Source organism: Ranitomeya imitator, chromosome 2, assembly GCF_032444005.1.
Source record: "Ranitomeya imitator isolate aRanImi1 chromosome 2, aRanImi1.pri, whole genome shotgun sequence".
In the NCBI taxonomy this organism is placed as follows: domain Eukaryota; kingdom Metazoa; phylum Chordata; class Amphibia; order Anura; family Dendrobatidae; genus Ranitomeya; species Ranitomeya imitator.
This window is the reverse complement of record NC_091283.1, coordinates 850,198,503-850,216,850: the sequence shown is the minus strand read 5'-3', so window position 1 is coordinate 850,216,850 and position 18,348 is coordinate 850,198,503. Positions and strand designations below refer to the sequence as shown.

The window sequence follows — 18,348 nt, the reverse complement described above, 5'->3', positions numbered from 1 at the left end:
AGCTCTACCCATTGATTTCCTTTAGGAATAGCACTATCGGCTAGCTCTACCCGTTCATTTCCTTTAGGAATAGGGCTATCGGTTAGCTCTACCCGTTCATTTCCTTTAGGAATAGGGCTATCGGCTAGCTCTACCCGTTCATTTCCTTTAGGAATAGCACTATCGGCTAGCGCTACCCGTTCATTTCCTTTAGGAATAGGGCTATCGGCTAGCTTTACCCGTTCATTTCCTTTAGGAATAGCACTATCGGCTAGCGCTACCCGTTTATTTCCTTTAGGAATAGGGCTATCGGCTAGCTTTACCCGTTCATTTCCTTTAGGAATAGCACTATCGGCTAGCGCTACCCGTTCATTTCCTTTAGGAATAGGGCTATCGGCTAGCTTTACCCGTTCATTTCCTTTAGGAATAGCACTATCGGCTAGCTCTACCCATTGATTTCCTTTAGGAATAGCACTATCGGCTAGCTCTACCCGTTCATTTCCTTTAGGAATAGGGCTATCGGTTAGCTCTACCCGTTCATTTCCTTTAGGAATAGGGCTATCGGTTAGCTCTACCCGTTCATTTCCTTTAGGAATAGGGCTATCGGCTAGCTCTACCCGTTCATTTCCTTTAGGAATAGGGCTATCGGCTAGCTCTACCCGTTCATTTTCTTTAGGAATAGCACTATCGGCTAGCTCTACCCGTTCATTTCCTTTAGGAATAGGGCTATCGGCTAGCTTTACCCGTTCATTTCCTTTAGGAATAGCACTATCGGCTAGCTCTACCCGTTCATTTCCTTTAGGAATAGCGCTATCGGCTAGCTCTACCCGTTCATTTCCTTTAGGAATAGGGCTATCGGCTAGCTCTACCCGTTCATTTCCTTTAGGAATAGGGCTATCGGCTAGCTCTACCCGTTCATTTCCTTTAGGAATAGCACTATCGGCTAGCTCTACCCGTTCATTTCCTTTAGGAATAGCACTATCGGATAGCTCTACCCGTTCATTTCCTTTAGGAATAGCACTATCGGCTAGCTCTACCTGTTCATTTCCTTTAGGAGTAGGGCTATCGGCTAGCTTTACTCGTTCATTTCCTTTAGGAATAGCACAATCGGCTAGCTCTACCCGTTCATTTTCTTTTGGAATAGCACTATCGGCTAGCTCTACCCGTTCATTTCCTTTAGGAATAGCGCTATCGGCTAGCTCTACCCGTTCATTTCCTTTAGGAATAGCACTATCGGCTAGCTCTACCCGTTCATTTTCTTTAGGAATAGCACTATCGGCTAGCTCTACCCGTTCATTTCCTTTAGGAATAGCGCTATCGGCTAGCTCTACCCGTTCATTTCTTTTAGGAATAGCACTATCGGATAGCTCTACCCGTTCATTTTCTTTAGGAATAGCACTATCGGATAGCTCTAGCCGTTCATTTTCTTTAGGAATAGCACTATCGGATAGCTCTACCCGTTCATTTTCTTTAGGAATAGCACTATCGGATAGCTCTACCCGTTCATTTTCTTTAGGAATAGGGCTATCGGCTAGCTCTACCCGTTCATTTCCTTTAGGAATAGGGCTATCGGCTAGCTCTACCCGTTCATTTCCTTTATGAATAGGGCTATCGGCTAGCTCTACCCGTTCATTTCCTTTAGGAATAGCGCTATCGGCTAGCTCTACCCGTTCATTTCCTTTAGGAATAGCACTATCAGCTAGCTATACCCGTTCATTTTCTTTAGGAATAGCGCTATCGGCTAGCTCTACCCGTTCATTTCCTTTAGGAATAGCGCTATCGGCTAGCTCTACCCGTTCATTTCCTTTAGGAATAGCACTATCGGCTAGCTCTACCCGTTCATTTTCTTTAGGAATAGCACTATCGGCTAGCTCTACCCGTTCATTTCCTTTAGGAATAGCGCTATCGGCTAGCTCTACCCGTTCATTTCCTTTAGGAATAGCACTATCGGCTAGCTCTACCCGTTCATTTTCTTTAGGAATAGCACTATCGGATAGCTCTAGCCGTTCATTTTCTTTAGGAATAGCACTATCGGATAGCTCTACCCGTTCATTTTCTTTAGGAATAGGGCTATCGGCTAGCTCTACCCGTTCATTTCCTTTAGTAATAGGGCTATCGGCTAGCTCTACCCGTTCATTTCCTTTAGGAATAGGGCTATCGGCTAGCTCTACCCGTTCATTTCCTTTAGGAATAGGGCTATCGGCTAGCTTTACCTGTTCATTTCCTTTAGGAATAGGGCTATCGGCTAGCTCTACCCGTTCATTTCCTTTAGGAATAGGGCTATCGGCTAGCTCTACCCGTTCATTTCCTTTAGGAATAGGGCTATCGGCTAGCTCTACCCGTTCATTTTCTTTAGGAATAGGGCTATCGGCTAGCTCTACCCGTTCATTTTCTTTAGGAATAGGGCTATCGGCTAGCTTTACCCGTTCATCTCCTTTAGGAATAGCACTATCGGCTAGCGCTACCCGTTCATTTCCTTTACGAATAGGGCTATCGGCTAGCTTTACCCGTTCATTTCCTTTAGGAATAGCACTATCGGCTAGCGCTACCCGTTCATTTCCTTTAGGAATAAGGCTATCGGCTAGCTTTACCCGTTCATTTCCTTTAGGAATAGCACTATCGGCTAGCTCTACCCATTGATTTTCTTTAGGAATAGCACTATCGGATAGCTCTACCCGTTCATTTCCTTTAGGAATAGGGCTATCGGCTAGCTCTACCCGTTCATTTCCTTTAGGAATAGCACTATCGGATAGCTCTACCCGTTCATTTCCTTTAGGAATAGCACTATCGGATAGCTCTACCCGTTCATTTCCTTTAGGAATAGCACTATCGGATAGCTCTACCCATTCACTTTCTTTAGGAATAGCACTATCGGCTAGCTCTACTTGTTCATTTCCTTTAGGAATATGGCTATCGGCTAGCTCTACCCGTTCATTTCCTTTAGGAATAGCACTATCGGATAGCTCTACCCGTTCATTTCCTTTAGGAATAGGGCTATCGGCTAGCTCTACCCGTTCATTTCCTTTAGGAATAGCACTATCGGCTATCTCTACTTGTTCATTTCCTTTAGGAATATGGCTATCGGCTAGCTCTACCCATTCATTTCCTTTAGTCATCCACAGCTGAATAGTAACTTAGGTATCCATAGTTACTATCACTAGCAGCTAACTGCATGGTCGTAACCATGAATACCTAAGGAGAGGAGCTCTCCCTGGTGGCGAGTTAAGGCATAAGCCTTTTTTGAACATTAGCCTGTGAGGCAACACTGTGATGCAGCATTGTGAAGCAACACTGTGAGGCAGCATTGTGAAGCTACACTGTGAGGGAACACTAAGGCAACACTGAGGCAACAGTGTGAGGCAACATTGCAAAGATGGATCAAACTGAGTGCGCTGCTGCACGTAGAGAAGCGAATTGCATATGGATGCGTAACCTGCATCTTAATGAAACAGAAGATGAACGAAATTGTTGAAGAACTGCTGATGCAGCCCGACAGAGGGGTTAATACAGAGCAAGAGAAACGAATAAAGTAACTGAATCACGAAGAGCATCTAATGCTGCACGGCAACCAGCAACACGCAGTGCACAAAGTGATACACATATTTCACAAAAAGAGAACAAGATGGAAGAATACGTGTCCAAAATGCAAAAGCCGCTCAACGACGCAAGTTATAGTACATTTCCCGCTAGAGGACTTCTCAATGAAATTGATGAGACACGCAATGAAGACCACTATGCTGGCGAGCTGACATTTCAATGTCAGTTCTGCCAATCTAAAAATTTCAAAGACAAAACATTCCCTTCCTGCTGCAAGTGAGGGAGCATCCAACTATGTCCCATTTGTATAGATGATCAACTAGTCAAGTTGATGAAAGAAGAGCGTCAGCACTCCAATAACTTTATGGCTAATATAAGGCAATACAATACCTCGCCTGCTTTGGCATCAATGGGAGCAAAGGAGCGCCTCCTCCTGGGCATGGTCCATACTGTTTACGAATTCATGGACAAATTTACCACAGAACTGCCCCATTGCATCCCGCTGTGGGTAGTGCTCCCAAGTTTGCCCAGATTTATATCTTGGACAGTGAAGAAGCATTAAGTACGAGAAGTCAAGCAAATAAAAAGAGCCTCCAGCACTGCTATCATCACTAGGAGAGAAAATGAAAGCAATTCACCCACTGGCAGGAGCCTTCACAATGATGAGGGAATGTGACACAGAGGAAGAGGAAGAGAGGAAGAGAGGAAGAAGAAGAGAGGAAGAGAGGAAGAGGAAGAGCGGAAGAGGAAGAGAGGAAGAGAGGAAGAGGAAGAGAGGGAGAGGAAGGGGGAGAGAGGAAGAGAGGAAGAGGAAGAGAGGAAGAGGAAGAGAGGAAGAGGAAGAGAGGAAGAGGAAGAGAGGAAGAGAAAGAGAAGAAGAGAGGAAGAGGAGGAGAGGAAGAGAGGAAGAGAGGAAGAAAAGGAAGAGAGGAAGAGGAAGAGAGAAAGAGGAAGAGAGGAAGAAAGGAAGAGAAAGAGAGGAAGAGAGGAAAAGAGGAAAACAGGAAAAGAGGAAGAGAGGAAGAGAAAGAGAGGAAGCGAAAGAGAGGAAAAGGAAGAGAGGAAAAGGAAGAAGAGAGGATGAGGAAGAGAGGAAGAGGAAGAGAGGAGGAAAAGAGGAAGAGGAAGAGAGGAAGAGGAAGAGAGGAAGAGAAAGAGGAACAGGAAGAGAGGGAGAGGAAGAGAGGAAGAAGAGAGGAAGAGGAAGAGAGAAAAAGGAAGAGGAAGAGAGGAGGAGGAAGAGAGGAAGAGGAAAAGAGGAAGAGAGGAAGAGTTAGAGAGGAAGAGGAAGAGAGAAAGAAGAGAGGACGAGGAAGAGAGGAAGAGGAAGAGAGGAAGAGAGGAAGAAAGGAAGAGGGGAACAGGAAGAGAGGAAGAGGAAGAGAGGAAGAAGAAGTGAGGAAGAGAGGAAGAGGAAGAAAGGAAGAGAGGAAGAGGAAAAGAGGAAGAGAGGAAGAGGAAGAGAATGAGAGGAAGAGGAAGAGAGGAAGAGGAGAAGAGGAAGAGAGGAAGCGGGGCACTGTTATATGAGGGGTGGGGCACACTATTATATGAGGGGCGGGGCACACTATTACATGAGGGGTGGGGCACACTATCATATGACGGGGCGGGGCACACTATTATATGAGGGGCAGGGCACACTATTACATGAGGGGTGGGGCACACTATTATATGAGGGGAGGGGCACACTATTACATGACGGGGCACACTATTATATGTGGGGCAGGGCACACTATGACTATTATATGAGGGGCGGGGCACTCTATTATATGAGGGGAGGGGCACACTATTACATGACGGGGCACACTATTATATGAGGGGCGGGGCACACTATGACTATTATATGAGGGGCGGGGCACTCTATTATATGAGGGGAGGGGCACACTATTACATGACGGGGAGGGGCACCTTATTATATGAGGAGCGGAGCACACTTATATGAGGGGCGGAGCACACTATTATATGAGGGGCGGAACACACTATTATATGAGGGGCGGGGCACACTATTATATGAGGGGCGGAACACACTATTACATGAGGGGCGGGGCACACTATTATATGAGGGGAGGGGCACACTATTATATGAGGGGAGGGGCAAACTATTATGAGGGGCGGGGCACACTATGACTATGTGAGGGGCGGAACACACTATTACATGAGGGGCGGGGCACACTATTATATGAGGGGAGGGGCACACTATTATATGAGGGGCGGGGCAAACTATTATGAGGGGCGGGGCACACTATGACTATGTGAGGGGCGGGGCACACTATTATATAAGGGGCGGTGTTACAGAACCCCCCAGCACCAAGAATGTTATGCAGTATATGTATGTATAATAGTTTCCATGTGAAATGCATCAGTCCACAGGCTGCGCCCCTGGACAAGATATTCTCTTTCTGACCTCCCCCACCTTTGTAATTCCCCCAGTAAATATCGGCAGGCTCCGGCCCCCTGCGGCTATTGTAATGTATGTCTGGCCTGCTGTGTTTCTATTGGCCTGCCCTGTGTATCTGTGTTATATATTCTGTGTGCTGTAAATAAAGGTTGTTCTTAGACTGGAAATACCTGGAGTAGCAGTCAGCTTTTATATGCTCCCATGTAATCAAGGAATTCCAGCCAGCGTCCTTCATTCAGAATCCAGCAAAAGCAGAGTGGACCTCCTGAAACACGGGGTGGTACTGAAAGAGGTACCCCAGCTTGGTAGACCCCGTTACAGGCGGGGCACACTTTTATATGAAGGGTGGCGCACACTATGACTATATGAGGGGCGGGGCACACTATTATATGAGGGGCAGGACACACTATTGTATGAGGGGTGGGGCACACTATGAATATGTGAGGGGCGGGGCACACTACTATATAAGGGGCGGGGCACACTATTATATGAGGGGTGGCGCACACTATGACTATATGAGGGGCGGGGCACACTATTATATGAGGGGTGGCGCACACTATGACTATATGAGGGGCGGGGCACACTATTATATGAGGGGCAGGACACACTATTGTATGAGGGGTGGGGCACACTATGAATATGTGAGGGGCGGGGCACACTACTATATAAGGGGCGGGGCACACTATTATATGAGGGGTGGCGCACACTATGACTATATGAGGGGCGGGGCACACTATTATATGAGGGGTGGCGCACACTATGACTATATGAGGGGCGGGGCACACTATTATATGAGGGGCAGGACACACTATTGTATGAGGGGTGGGGCACACTATGACTATGTGAGAGGCGGGGCACACTACTATATGAGGGGCAGGACACACTATGACTATATGAGGGGGTGGGGCACACTATTATATGAGAGGGAGGGACACACTATTATGAAGGGAGGGGCACACTATTATATGAGGGGTGGCGCACACTATGACTATATGAGGGGCGGGGCACACTATTATATGAGGGGCAGGACACACTATTGTATGAGGGGCGGGGCACACTGACTATATGAGGGGCGGGGCACACTATTATATGAGGGGAGCGGCACACTATTATATGACGGGGCGGGGCACACTATTATATGAGGGACGGGGCACACTATTATATGAGGGGCGGGGCACACTATATGAGGGGCGGGGCACACTATTATATGAGGGGCGGGGCACACTATGACTATATGAGAGGCGGGGCACACTATTATATGAGGGGCGGGGCACACTGACTATATGAGGGGGCGGGTCACACTATTATATGAGGGGTGGGGCACACTATTATATGAGGGAGAGGGACACACTATTATGAAGGGAGGGGCACACTATTATATGAGGCGCAGAGCACACTATGACTATATGAGGGGCGGGGCACACTATTATATGAGGGGCGGGGCACACTATGACTATATGAGGGGGCGGGGCACACTATTATATGAGGGGGAGGGGCACATCATGATTATGAGGGGCGGGGCACACTATTACATGAGGGAGAGGGGCACATTATGATTATATGAGGGGCGGGGCACACCATGATTATGAGGGGAGGGGCACACTATTACATGAGGGGGAGGGGCACACCATGATTATGAGGGGCGGGGCACACTATTACATGAGGGCGAGGGGCACATTATGATTATATGAGGGGCGGGGCACACCATGATTATGAGGGGTGGAGCTATATAAATGCCGACAGTGGGATGCTGACGCCCCTACCGGCTGCTGCTTTAGCGCTGCGATGTGCGAGTACAGCGGCATATCCTGGAGTACAGCGCTGCTCTTCGCTACAGCCAGTGACACTGCAGCTATGGCGAGGCTGCCCCTGGTGGGCGGTTCCTGCTGCTCCGCCGGGGGGAGGGGCTTCTCTGGTGCTGGGGCCTTTTTTCCTGCAAGGGGTTAATAAGAGAATTAGAGAAAGCGATCGTTATCCGAAAATCCATGAGAAATAAAGTCGAGCTGAACAAGATGTACAAGATTTGAACGTGTCGTATCGTACACGAGACCTCTGAAAAATGCAACAATCCTGAGAATGAGGGGCCCCGATGACTCTGAGAATGAGGGGCCCCGATGACTCTGAGAATGAGGGGCCCCGATGACTCTGAGAATGAGGGGCCCCGATGACTCTGAGAATGAGGGGCCCCGATGACTCTGAGAATGAGGGGCCCCGATGACTCTGAGAATGAGGGGCCCCGATGACTCTGAGAATGAGGGGCCCCGATGACTCTGAGAATGAGGGGCCCCGATGACTCTGAGAATGAGGGGCCCCGATGACTCTGAGAATGAGGGGCCCCGATGACTCTGAGAATGAGGGGCCCCGATGACTCTGAGAATGAGGGGCCCCGATGACTCTGAGAATGAGGGGCCCCGATGACTCTGAGAATGAGGGTCCCCGATGACTGTGAGAATGAGGGGCCCGATGACTGTGAGAATGAGGGGCCCCGATGACTCTGAGAATGAGGGGCCCCGATGACACTGAGAATGAGGGGCCCCGATGACTCTGAGAATGAGGGGCCCCGATGACTCTGAGAATGAGGGGCCCCGATGACTCTGAGAATGAGGGGCCCCGATGACACTGAGAATGAGGGGCCCCGATGACTCTGAGAATGAGGGTCCCCGATGACACTGAGAATGAGGGTCCCCGATGACACTGAGAATGAGGGGCCCCGATGACACTGAGAATGAGGAGCCCCGATGACTCTGAGAATGAGGGGCCCCGATGACTCTGAGAATGAGGGGCCCCGATGACTCTGAGAATGAGGGGCCCCGATGACTCTGAGAATGAGGGGCCCCGATGACACTGAGAATGAGGGGCCCCGGTGACTCTGAGAATGAGGGACCCTGATGACTCTGAGAATGAGGGTCCCCGATGACACTGAGAATGAGGGGCCCCGATGACACTGAGAATGAGGGGCCCCGATAACTGAGAATGAGGGGCCCCGATGACTTTGAGAATGAGGGGCCCCGATGACTTTGAGAATGAGGGGCCCCGATGACACTGAGAATCAGGGGCCTTGGTGACACTGAGAATGAGGGGTCCCTGAGGAGCTCCTCGCTGTTTTTTCCCATGGCTCGGTGAGCATGGGTTCTTAGCACGCTGCGTATGCTGATAGGTCAGGCTGGGGTCTTAGCACACTGCGTATGCTGATAGGTCAGGCTGGGGTCTTAGCACAGTGCGTATGCTGATTGGTCAGGCTGGGGTCTTGGCACGCTGCATATGCTGTGTTATGAAGGCAATCCAGTAACACAGTGTGCCAGTAATCAGAGCACATACAGTGATCTGACAATAACCCAAAAACAATAGAATGAGCTCTGAGACGTGGAATCTCTGTAGACCGCAATACCTGAACCTATCCTAAACACAACTAAAGGCAGCTGTGGATTGCGCCTGACACTACCTATGCAACTCGGCACAGCCTGAGGAACTGACTAGCCTGAAGATAGAAATACAAGCCTGACTTGCCTCAGAGAAATACCCCAAAGGAAAAGGCAGCCCCCCACATATAATGACTGTTAGCAAGATGAAAAGACAAAACGTAGGGATGAAATAGATTCAGCAAAGTGAGGCCCGATATTCTAGATAGAGCGAGGATAGCAAAGAGAACTTTGCAGTCTACAAAAAACCCTAAAGCAAAAAACCACGCAAAGGGGGCAAAAAGACCCACCGTGCCGAACTAACGGCACGGCGGTACACCCTTTGCGTCTCAGAGCTTCCAGCAAAAACGCAAAGACAAGCTGGACAGAAAAAACAGCAACAAAAGCAAAGAAGCACTTATCTAAGCAGAGCAGCAGGCCGCAGGAAAGATCCAGAAGCTCAGATCCAACACTGGAACATTGACAAGGAGCAAGGAAGACAGAATCAGGTGGAATTAAATAACAAAGCAGCCAACGAGCTCACCAGAACACCTGAGAGAGGAAGCTCAGAAGCTGCAGTACCACTTGTGACCACAGGAGTGAATTCAGCCACAGAATTCACAACAGTACCCCCCCCTTGAGGAGGGGTCACCGAACCCTCACCAGAGCCCCCAGGCCGACCAGGATGAGCCACATGAAAGGCACGAACAAGATCTGGGGCATGGACATCAGAGGCAAAAACCCAGGAATTATCTTCCTGAGCATAACCCTTCCATTTAACCAGATACTGGAGTTTCCGTCTAGAGACACGAGAATCCAAAATTTTCTCCACAATATACTCCAATTCCCCCTCCACCAAAACCGGGGCAGGAGGCTCAACAGATGGAACCATAGGTGCCACGTATCTCCGCAACAACGACCTATGGAATACATTATGTATGGAAAAGGAGTCCGGGAGGGTCAGACGAAAGGACACAGGATTGAGAATCTCAGAAATCCTATACGGACCAATAAAACGAGGTTTAAATTTAGGAGAGGAAACCTTCATAGGAATATGACGAGAAGATAATCAACTAGCCCCCTTAATCCGAGCAAACAAGTCAGATAACAATGGCAAGGGATACTGAAATTTAACAGTGATCTTATTAAGAAGGCGGTAATCTATACAAGGTCTCAGCGAACCATCCTTCTTGGCTACAAAAAAGAACCCTGCTCCCAGTGGTGATGACGATGGGCGAATATGCCCCTTCTCCAGGGATTCCTTCACATAACTGCGCATAGCAGTGTGTTCAGGCACGGATAAATTAAATAAACGACCTTTAGGGAATTTACTACCAGGAATCAAATTGATAGCACAATCACAATCCCTATGCGGAGGTAGGGCATCGGACTTGGGCTCTTCAAATACATCCTGATAATCAGACAAGAACTCTGGGACCTCAGACGGAGTGGATGACGAAATAGACAAAAATGGAACATCACCATGTACTCCCTGACAACCCCAGCTGGATACCGACATAGAGTTCCAATCCAATACTGGATTATGGGTTTGTAGCCATGGCAACCCCAACACGACCACATCATGCAGATTATGCAGTACCAGAAAGCGAATAACTTCCTGATGTGCAGGAGCCATGCACATGGTCAGCTGGGCCCAGTACTGAGGTTTATTCTTGGCCAAAGGTGTAGCATCAATTCCTCTCAACGGAATAGGACACCGCAAAGGCTCCAAGAAAAACCCACAACGTTTAGCATAATCCAAATCCATCAGATTCAGGGCAGCGCCTGAATCCACAAACGCCATGACAGAATATGATGACATAGAGCAGATCAAGGTAATGGACAGAAGGAATTTGGATTGTACAGTACCAATGACGGCAGACCTAGCGGACCGCTTAGTGCGCTTAGGACAATCAGAAATAGCATGAGTGGAATCACCACAGTAGAAACACAGCCCATTCAGACGTCTGTGTTCTTGCCGTTCAGCTCTGGTCATAGTCCTATCGCACTGCATAGGCTCAGGTTTAACCTCAGACAATACCGCCAGATGGTGCACAGATTTACGCTCGCGCAAGCGACGACCGATCTGAATGGCCAAAGACATAGACTCATTCAAACCAGCAGGCACAGGAAAACCCACCATGACATCCTTAAGGGCTTCAGAGAGACCCTTTCTGAACAAAGCTGCCAGCGCAGATTCATTCCACAGAGTGAGTACTGACCACTTCCTAAATTTCTGACAATATACTTCTATATCATCCTGACCCTGGCACAAAGCCAGCAAATTTTTCTCAGCCTGATCCACTGAATTAGGCTCATCGTACAGCAATCCGAGCGCCAGGAAAAACGCATTGACACCACTCAATGCAGGGTCTCCTGGCGCAAGAGAAAATGCCCAGTCTTGAGGGTCGCCGCGCAAAAAAGAAATAATAATCAAAACCTGTTGAACTGAATTACCAGAAGAATGAGGTTTCAAGGCCAGAAATAGCTTACAATTATTTTTGAAGCTCAGAAACTTAGTTCTATCACCCAAAAACAAATCAGGAATAGGAATTCTTGGTTCTAGCATAGATTTCTGATCAATAGTATCTTGAATCTTTTGTACATTTATAACGAGATTATCCATTGAAGAGCACAGACCCTGAATATCCATGTCCACAGCTGTGTCCTGAAGCACCCAAGTGTCTAGGGGAAAAAAAAGACTGAACACAGAGCTGAGAAAAAAAAATTATGTCAGAACTTCTTTTTTCCCTCTATTGAGAATCATTAGGTGGGCTCCTTGTACTGTTATGAAGGCAATCCAGTAACACAGTGTGCCAGCAATCAGAGCACATACAGTGATCCGACAATAACCCAAAAACAATAGAACGAGCTCTGAGACGTGGAATCTCTGTAGACCGCAATACCTGAACCTATCCTAAACACAACTAAAGGCAGCTGTGGATTGCGCCTGACACTACCTATGCAACTCGGCACAGCCTGAGGAACTGACTAGCCTGAAGATAGAAATACAAGCCTGACTTGCCTCAGAGAAATACCCCAAAGGAAAAGGCAGCCCCCCACATATAATGACTGTTAGCAAGATGAAAAGACAAACGTAGGGATGAAATAGATTCAGCAAAGTGAGGCCCGATATTCTAGATAGAGCGAGGATAGCAAAGAGAACTTTGCAGTCTACAAAAAACCCTAAAGCAAAAAACCACGCAAAGGGGGCAAAAAGACCCACCGTGCCGAACTAACGGCACGGCGGTACACCCTTTGCGTCTCAGAGCTTCCAGCAAAAACGAATAGACAAGCTGGACAGAAAAAACAGCAACAAAAGCAAAGAAGCACTTATCTAAGCAGAGCAGCAGGCCACAGGAAAGATCCAGAAGCTCAGATCCAACACTGGAACATTGACAAGGAGCAAGGAAGACAGAATCAGGTGGAGTTAAATAACAAGGCAGCCAACGAGCTCACCAGAACACCTGAGGGAGGAAGCCCAGAAGCTGCAGTACCACTTGTGACCACAGGAGTGAATTCAGCCACAGAATTCACAACACCGGTGATAGGTCAGGCTGGGGTCTTAGAACACTGTGTGTATGCTGATAGGTCAGGCTGGGGTCTTAATACAGTGCGTATGCTGATAGGTCAGGCTGGGGTCTTAGCACAGTGCGTATGCTGATAGGTCAAGCTGGGGTCTTGGCACGCTGCATAAGCTGATAGGTCAGGCTGGGGTCTTGGCACGCTGCATATGCTGATAGGTCAGGCTGGGGTCTTAATACAGTGCGTATGCTGATAGGTCAGGCTGGGGTCTTAGCAAGCTGCGTATGCAGAATCACCTGAGTCCAGAGTCACACGACCACAGGCAGGTGACAGGAGGTTATGATCCAACCACAGCTGACAACTCATGGATGAATGATGACGAGTAGTGTTGACGAGCAGTGTATGATGGAAGAGCGCAGTAACTGCCTAGGATAGCCCCGCTCCCAGTGAGACCCATAAGGGCTCAACCTCCAAGTGAGGAGGGAACACTGATGAGTCCTAGGAGTGAAGTGCCGCAGTGCGTATCAGCGCGTGCAGTATCCAGAATCAGAGCATTAGAACTTACATGGTACTCCACAAAAACTGAACCCAGGCCGGCCGGGGGTGAGCACGCTGCACATGCCCATAGGTCAGGTTGGGGTCACACAGGGGTCGGTGGCGCACATGTCTGGATTCAGGTTGGGGTCACACAGGGGTCGGTGGCGCACGTTTGTGGTCAGGATGGGGTCACACAGAGGTCGTGGCTCACGTGTCTGGGGTCAGGTTGGGGTCACACAGGGGTCGGTGGCGCACATGTTTGAGGTCACACAGGGGTCACACAGCGGTCGGTGGCGCACATGTTTGAGGTCAGGTTGAGGTCACACGGGGTCATGGCGCACATGTCTGGGGTCAGGTTGGGGTCACACAGTGGTCAGTGGCGCACATGTTTGGGGTCACACAGGGGTCGGTGGCCCATATGTTTGGGGTCAGGTTGGGGTCACACAGTGGCGCACATGTTTGAGGTCACACAGTGGTCGGTGGCGCACATGTTTGAGGTCAGGTTGGGGTCACAGTGTCGGTGGTGCACATGTTTGAGGTCAGGTTGGGGTCACACAGGGGTCGGTGGCGCACGTGTCTGAGGTCAGGTTGGGGTCACACAGGTCGGTGGCGCCCGTGTCTGGGGTCGTCCGCTGTGGCAGCCGCTTTCTGCTGCTCCTCCACTCCTGGCTGCTGTTCTACCGTTTGTGATTTTGCAGACAGTGTGTGCACAGCGGTGGCGCCGTGCGCAGTTTCTCAGCAGACGCTGGTGGTGCTATATGTGTTCTGCGGTGTGACCCCGGTCCCTGCTCTGGCCTCAGGGAGCTTATATTGTTTGCAGTATTTACACTTCACTTATGACAATGCCTTTAAATTAAAAGGGGTTTTCCAATAATTAAAGCTCACTGCACAGGCCGGCTGAGGCTACGAGCAGAGATTGTTTCACAGGAGCACAACATTTTTAGGGCACAAGAGGTGTGAATTCTGGCAGCGATGCCGCCGGCCGCCGACGAGCCCGAACCTCTGTCTCTTCATGATAACCGGACCGAGTCTTTCCAGTCAGGCACAGAGATACATTCAGGGGACTTGTGCCACGTTTTCCTCTATCTCCGCTCCCTTCTTTGATTGACAGCTCTGCCTTCCTAGAGATGGGTGGAGATGGATGCACAGCTGCACAGCACTGTTTGGATGCCCATGGCGTCAGTGCGGGGTCTAGTCCATCGCTCTGTGCTGACACACTCCATTTAAGGTCCCTGACACCACAGCTGGCGTCCTCCAACCTTCTGAGTAATACCCCAGTGGCAGGCGGGCCCCAGTCACAGCTTCCTCCATGTACACCAGTAAGGGATGAGCCTGACTGAGGGCCAGAGAATCAAGCAGGGGAAGGAGCGGCCGACCACCCAAACATGTCATTCCACACCCGTCAAGCCCACAGCAAGGTGCTCTCTGCCCGGGCCGCCCACCGAGTCCTGGAGGTGATCCTGCCTTGTGCGTATAGCAGCCCCCCAACCCCTTGCTGTCACCACCCCGCTCAGTTATAGAGTCATTACTGGAAATGCCTTGAACCAATCATCGGGCAGCAGCTTGTCATGTGACAGGTCTGGCGCTCTCACCTTTACCACTCGCCTTCTTCCTGCTGGACGGAGGCGATGCTGCGGGGGATGGGAGGGAAGCTGTTGGGGACGCAGGATTCTCACTCTCATCATCCCTCCTCTGCTTCTCTTCTTGTTTCTTCACCCTAAAATAATCACTGATAGAAACAGACGGAGCGATGAGATGAGCGCGGAGGGGAATATTCCAGAACATATGCCCTCCACCGTCCTCCACCATGACCACGGCTCATCGAATGATAGTAAGGAGCCTGGAAGAGACCGATCATCCAGAACTTTCCAGCAGATGCCAGATTACACAGCAGGGTCACATGCCCGGCGCAGCAGACCCACCTTAGCATGTGGTCAATAGCGCTCTGCTCTCTGGGCTCCACGCCTCTGAGCGATGGGGCTATGGCATCTCGTATCCATTGGATGGCCGTCTCCACGGACTCCAGCCGCCCTGCGTTTTCAGGGTCTGCGCAGACGGTGGCCGCACAGACTTTCTGCAGGGTGACAATAAGCCGCGAAGGGCACACGCATCAACACATGTCTGAGCACGATTGTGGAGACACAGCATTGTATATTAATTAACCAGATGACTATTTTTAGCAAACCAAGAAGAATGGACTGTTAATCTAAGCCCTCTGCTACAAAAAATACGTACCAAAATTTAGGCGTGGAACAAACTACATCTCTCTGTAATTGGAAGAGTGAACCTTTTGAAGATGATTGTGATGCCGCAGTTGTTATATGTGCTGCATAATTCTCCAATTTGGATTCCGCAGAGTAGGTTCCATAAAATCAAATCGCTGTTTGGCGAACTAATATGGGGGGGAAAAACCCAAGGTTTAAACAAGAAACTTTGCAGAGGCCAAAGGCGGAAGGGGGCTTGGCGCTCCCTAACCCTTGGGTATATTTTTTATCAGCACAATGCCAGCATATTGGAGGATGGGGGGAGGAGATGGGAAAGGGGCAATCGCCCAGTAGCTTGAGATATTTGATGGGAAAATGGCCTCTGGGTGAGAGTTTGGAAGGGGGGCAATTTTTGAAACTGGGTTCTCGGTTTCCTACTGTTCTCCAAATTCATAAGGTATGGGAAAAAGTTAAACAGATTAGGGGGGTCACAGGCCTTACCAAATACTCACCTATATGGGATAATATAAACTTACAAGAATTTAAGCAAATGGAAGGATATCGGCCATGGAGAGAGGCAGGAATTAGAAAGATGGGTCAGCTAATGGATCATTCGTGGAGTTACAAACAGAATTCCAGTTATCACATTTAAATTTATATCATTATAAAAGAATTCAGCACGCGTATCGGTCGCAATGTCGGAGAAAACTTATTGAGATCCAGATAGATATCACGCTGGCTTCCATTTTGGAGAACAGCGGGACAAGGGGGGCAATTTCAGAAGTGTATAGAGATTTATTCTTCACCTTTCTCCCATCAAGTCTAGAGTGAAATGGGAAGAAGCTGAACTGGGAGAGATAAATGATGATAGACGGGAATCTATTGTAGAATATGTGACTAAGATCTCTATGAGCGAACCTGGGAGGATGTCTCAACTATATGTGATTCATAGAGCTTACAGAACTCCCGATAGACTGTTCACGATGGGTCTGAGGTCTGATTCCGAGTGTCCACGATGTTTGCAGGAACGGGCAGACATGTTACACATGCTGTGGCACTGCCCTAGATTGTCCGCCTTCTGAATCGGATTGGTATATAGGTGCGTTATTCAAAGAGACCCTTTGGTCTGTATATTAGGCTATGTGGAAGAAATAGCAGCGGTATCTATGGTTAAACTGGCGATTGCTAGACTGTTATTCATAGCAAGGAAATTGATAGCTCGGTTCTGGATCAGGTAGGACCCTCCGACTAGACGAGACTTTCTTACGCAGGCGGACCATATAATTTTATTGGAAAAAAGTATCTATACTAAGAGAAATAAACTCGATGTATTTCAAAAGATTTGGCAGCCATGGATAGAATGGAATTAGAACTGTGGGGAGGATGCATAATGTTATAGATGATGTTCATACTATACAATTGTATTTGAATTGGGGAAGGAATATCGGATGGGAATTTGGGAAAGCATTAAAGGGGTCTCGAAGGGGGGGGGATAGGGAGGGAAAAGGGGGGGGAGTTATGTTCATAAAATATATGATTATCTGTGAATAACAGCTTGATGTCATTTGTTATCACTGATTTTCCTTAATAAAAATGTATCTGATTAAAAAAGAAGAATGGACTGTAATCTGGATGTTGGTGCTTGAATTTAAGCATTTCTTTCTGGCTGGTCAAGAAAACAGACTTAAGTGTGTGTAAGCGTTTAATATTGACTTGTAAGCTGATATGTGATAGAACATAGTGTGCTCTTATCCTTGATGACTAGTGATGTGCTGATTATACATTGTGTTGGCCAGATAGTTTGTTGATTTTTAAAACAGGAGGAAAATCTATGCAAATAGATTACATAATCAAACAAGGCGACTTGGTCGTCACCATTCTTCTCCTTATCTGTGATGCTGGAGTAAAGGACACTGGTTAAACATAAAAAGAGGTAATATGCCTCTGAGACAGAGAGAGAGACAGCCATAGATTCTGCCAAGACATCCAAACATCCAGGGTATCCCACAAGACTGCTGCCAAGACATCATGGCCCCATCATGGGGCACGGATCTATCATTCTACAGGAAACAACCTAGGAGACATCGGCCCCGGTTGGAAGAATACAGATCTGCACCATTGACCTTCGCTGAACGATGGATACATTTGGCGAAAGCCAGGATTGGGACCAGCCGGTCGCCTGGCTCCATGGAGATGTTCGGAGGAGTCAGGTTGTGACCCTCGGGTCAACTGAGCTTGTACCTGTCATCTCCCTAAGCTTGTCGTTACCTCTTCTCTGTGCGTGCCACAGGTGGGGCAGCTACCCTGGGAGCTCTGAAGTAACAGCTGCCATTATCCCGGTGAGTCAGCAGAAGGGTGAGACTCTGTACTGTGCACCATCTTGGGGTATTTGCTGGGACTGTTCAACATGTTATCTGCCTGTTTTGTGGTTCAATAAAGCATTGCCGCACTGTGTTACCCTCACCCTGTGTTGTCTGAGCAATGTTATGCCCACGTTAAAAGGGAGAGCGGGTGTTTGGTGGGACGATCCCTGGTCCATGCGTTTCTGGCTAGTGGATATGGGCGCCCACCTACCCCTGTGTCTCCACAATGATTACCCAAAGCAGCGCTCACAAAGACCTCGCCACGACACACGATTCACACACCACTTTCCAAGCCTCGGCCTCCCGCACATAATACCTGTAAAGGGGCCGCAGCTGACACCTCTGTACAGGGACACTCTCACTCTCTTATCCTTACGCCCGTGTCTCCAGTTGGACGCTGTCTTATC

General features: G+C 48.8%; 1 protein-coding gene across 1 annotated transcript in view; it reads right to left on the bottom strand.

Annotated features, from left to right (window-relative positions):
• ENO4 (enolase 4) overlaps positions 1-18,348 on the bottom strand; it is a 65,804-nt gene that overhangs the window by 34,418 nt on the left and 13,038 nt on the right. Inside the window, exons 3-5 of the mRNA XM_069754390.1 lie at positions 15,297-15,448; positions 14,967-15,103; positions 7,678-7,847 (exon numbers count right to left, since the gene is read on the bottom strand). Of these exons, the coding sequence (XP_069610491.1) occupies positions 7,678-7,847; positions 14,967-15,103; positions 15,297-15,448 (459 nt within the window). The remainder of the gene's footprint in view (positions 1-7,677; positions 7,848-14,966; positions 15,104-15,296; positions 15,449-18,348) is intronic.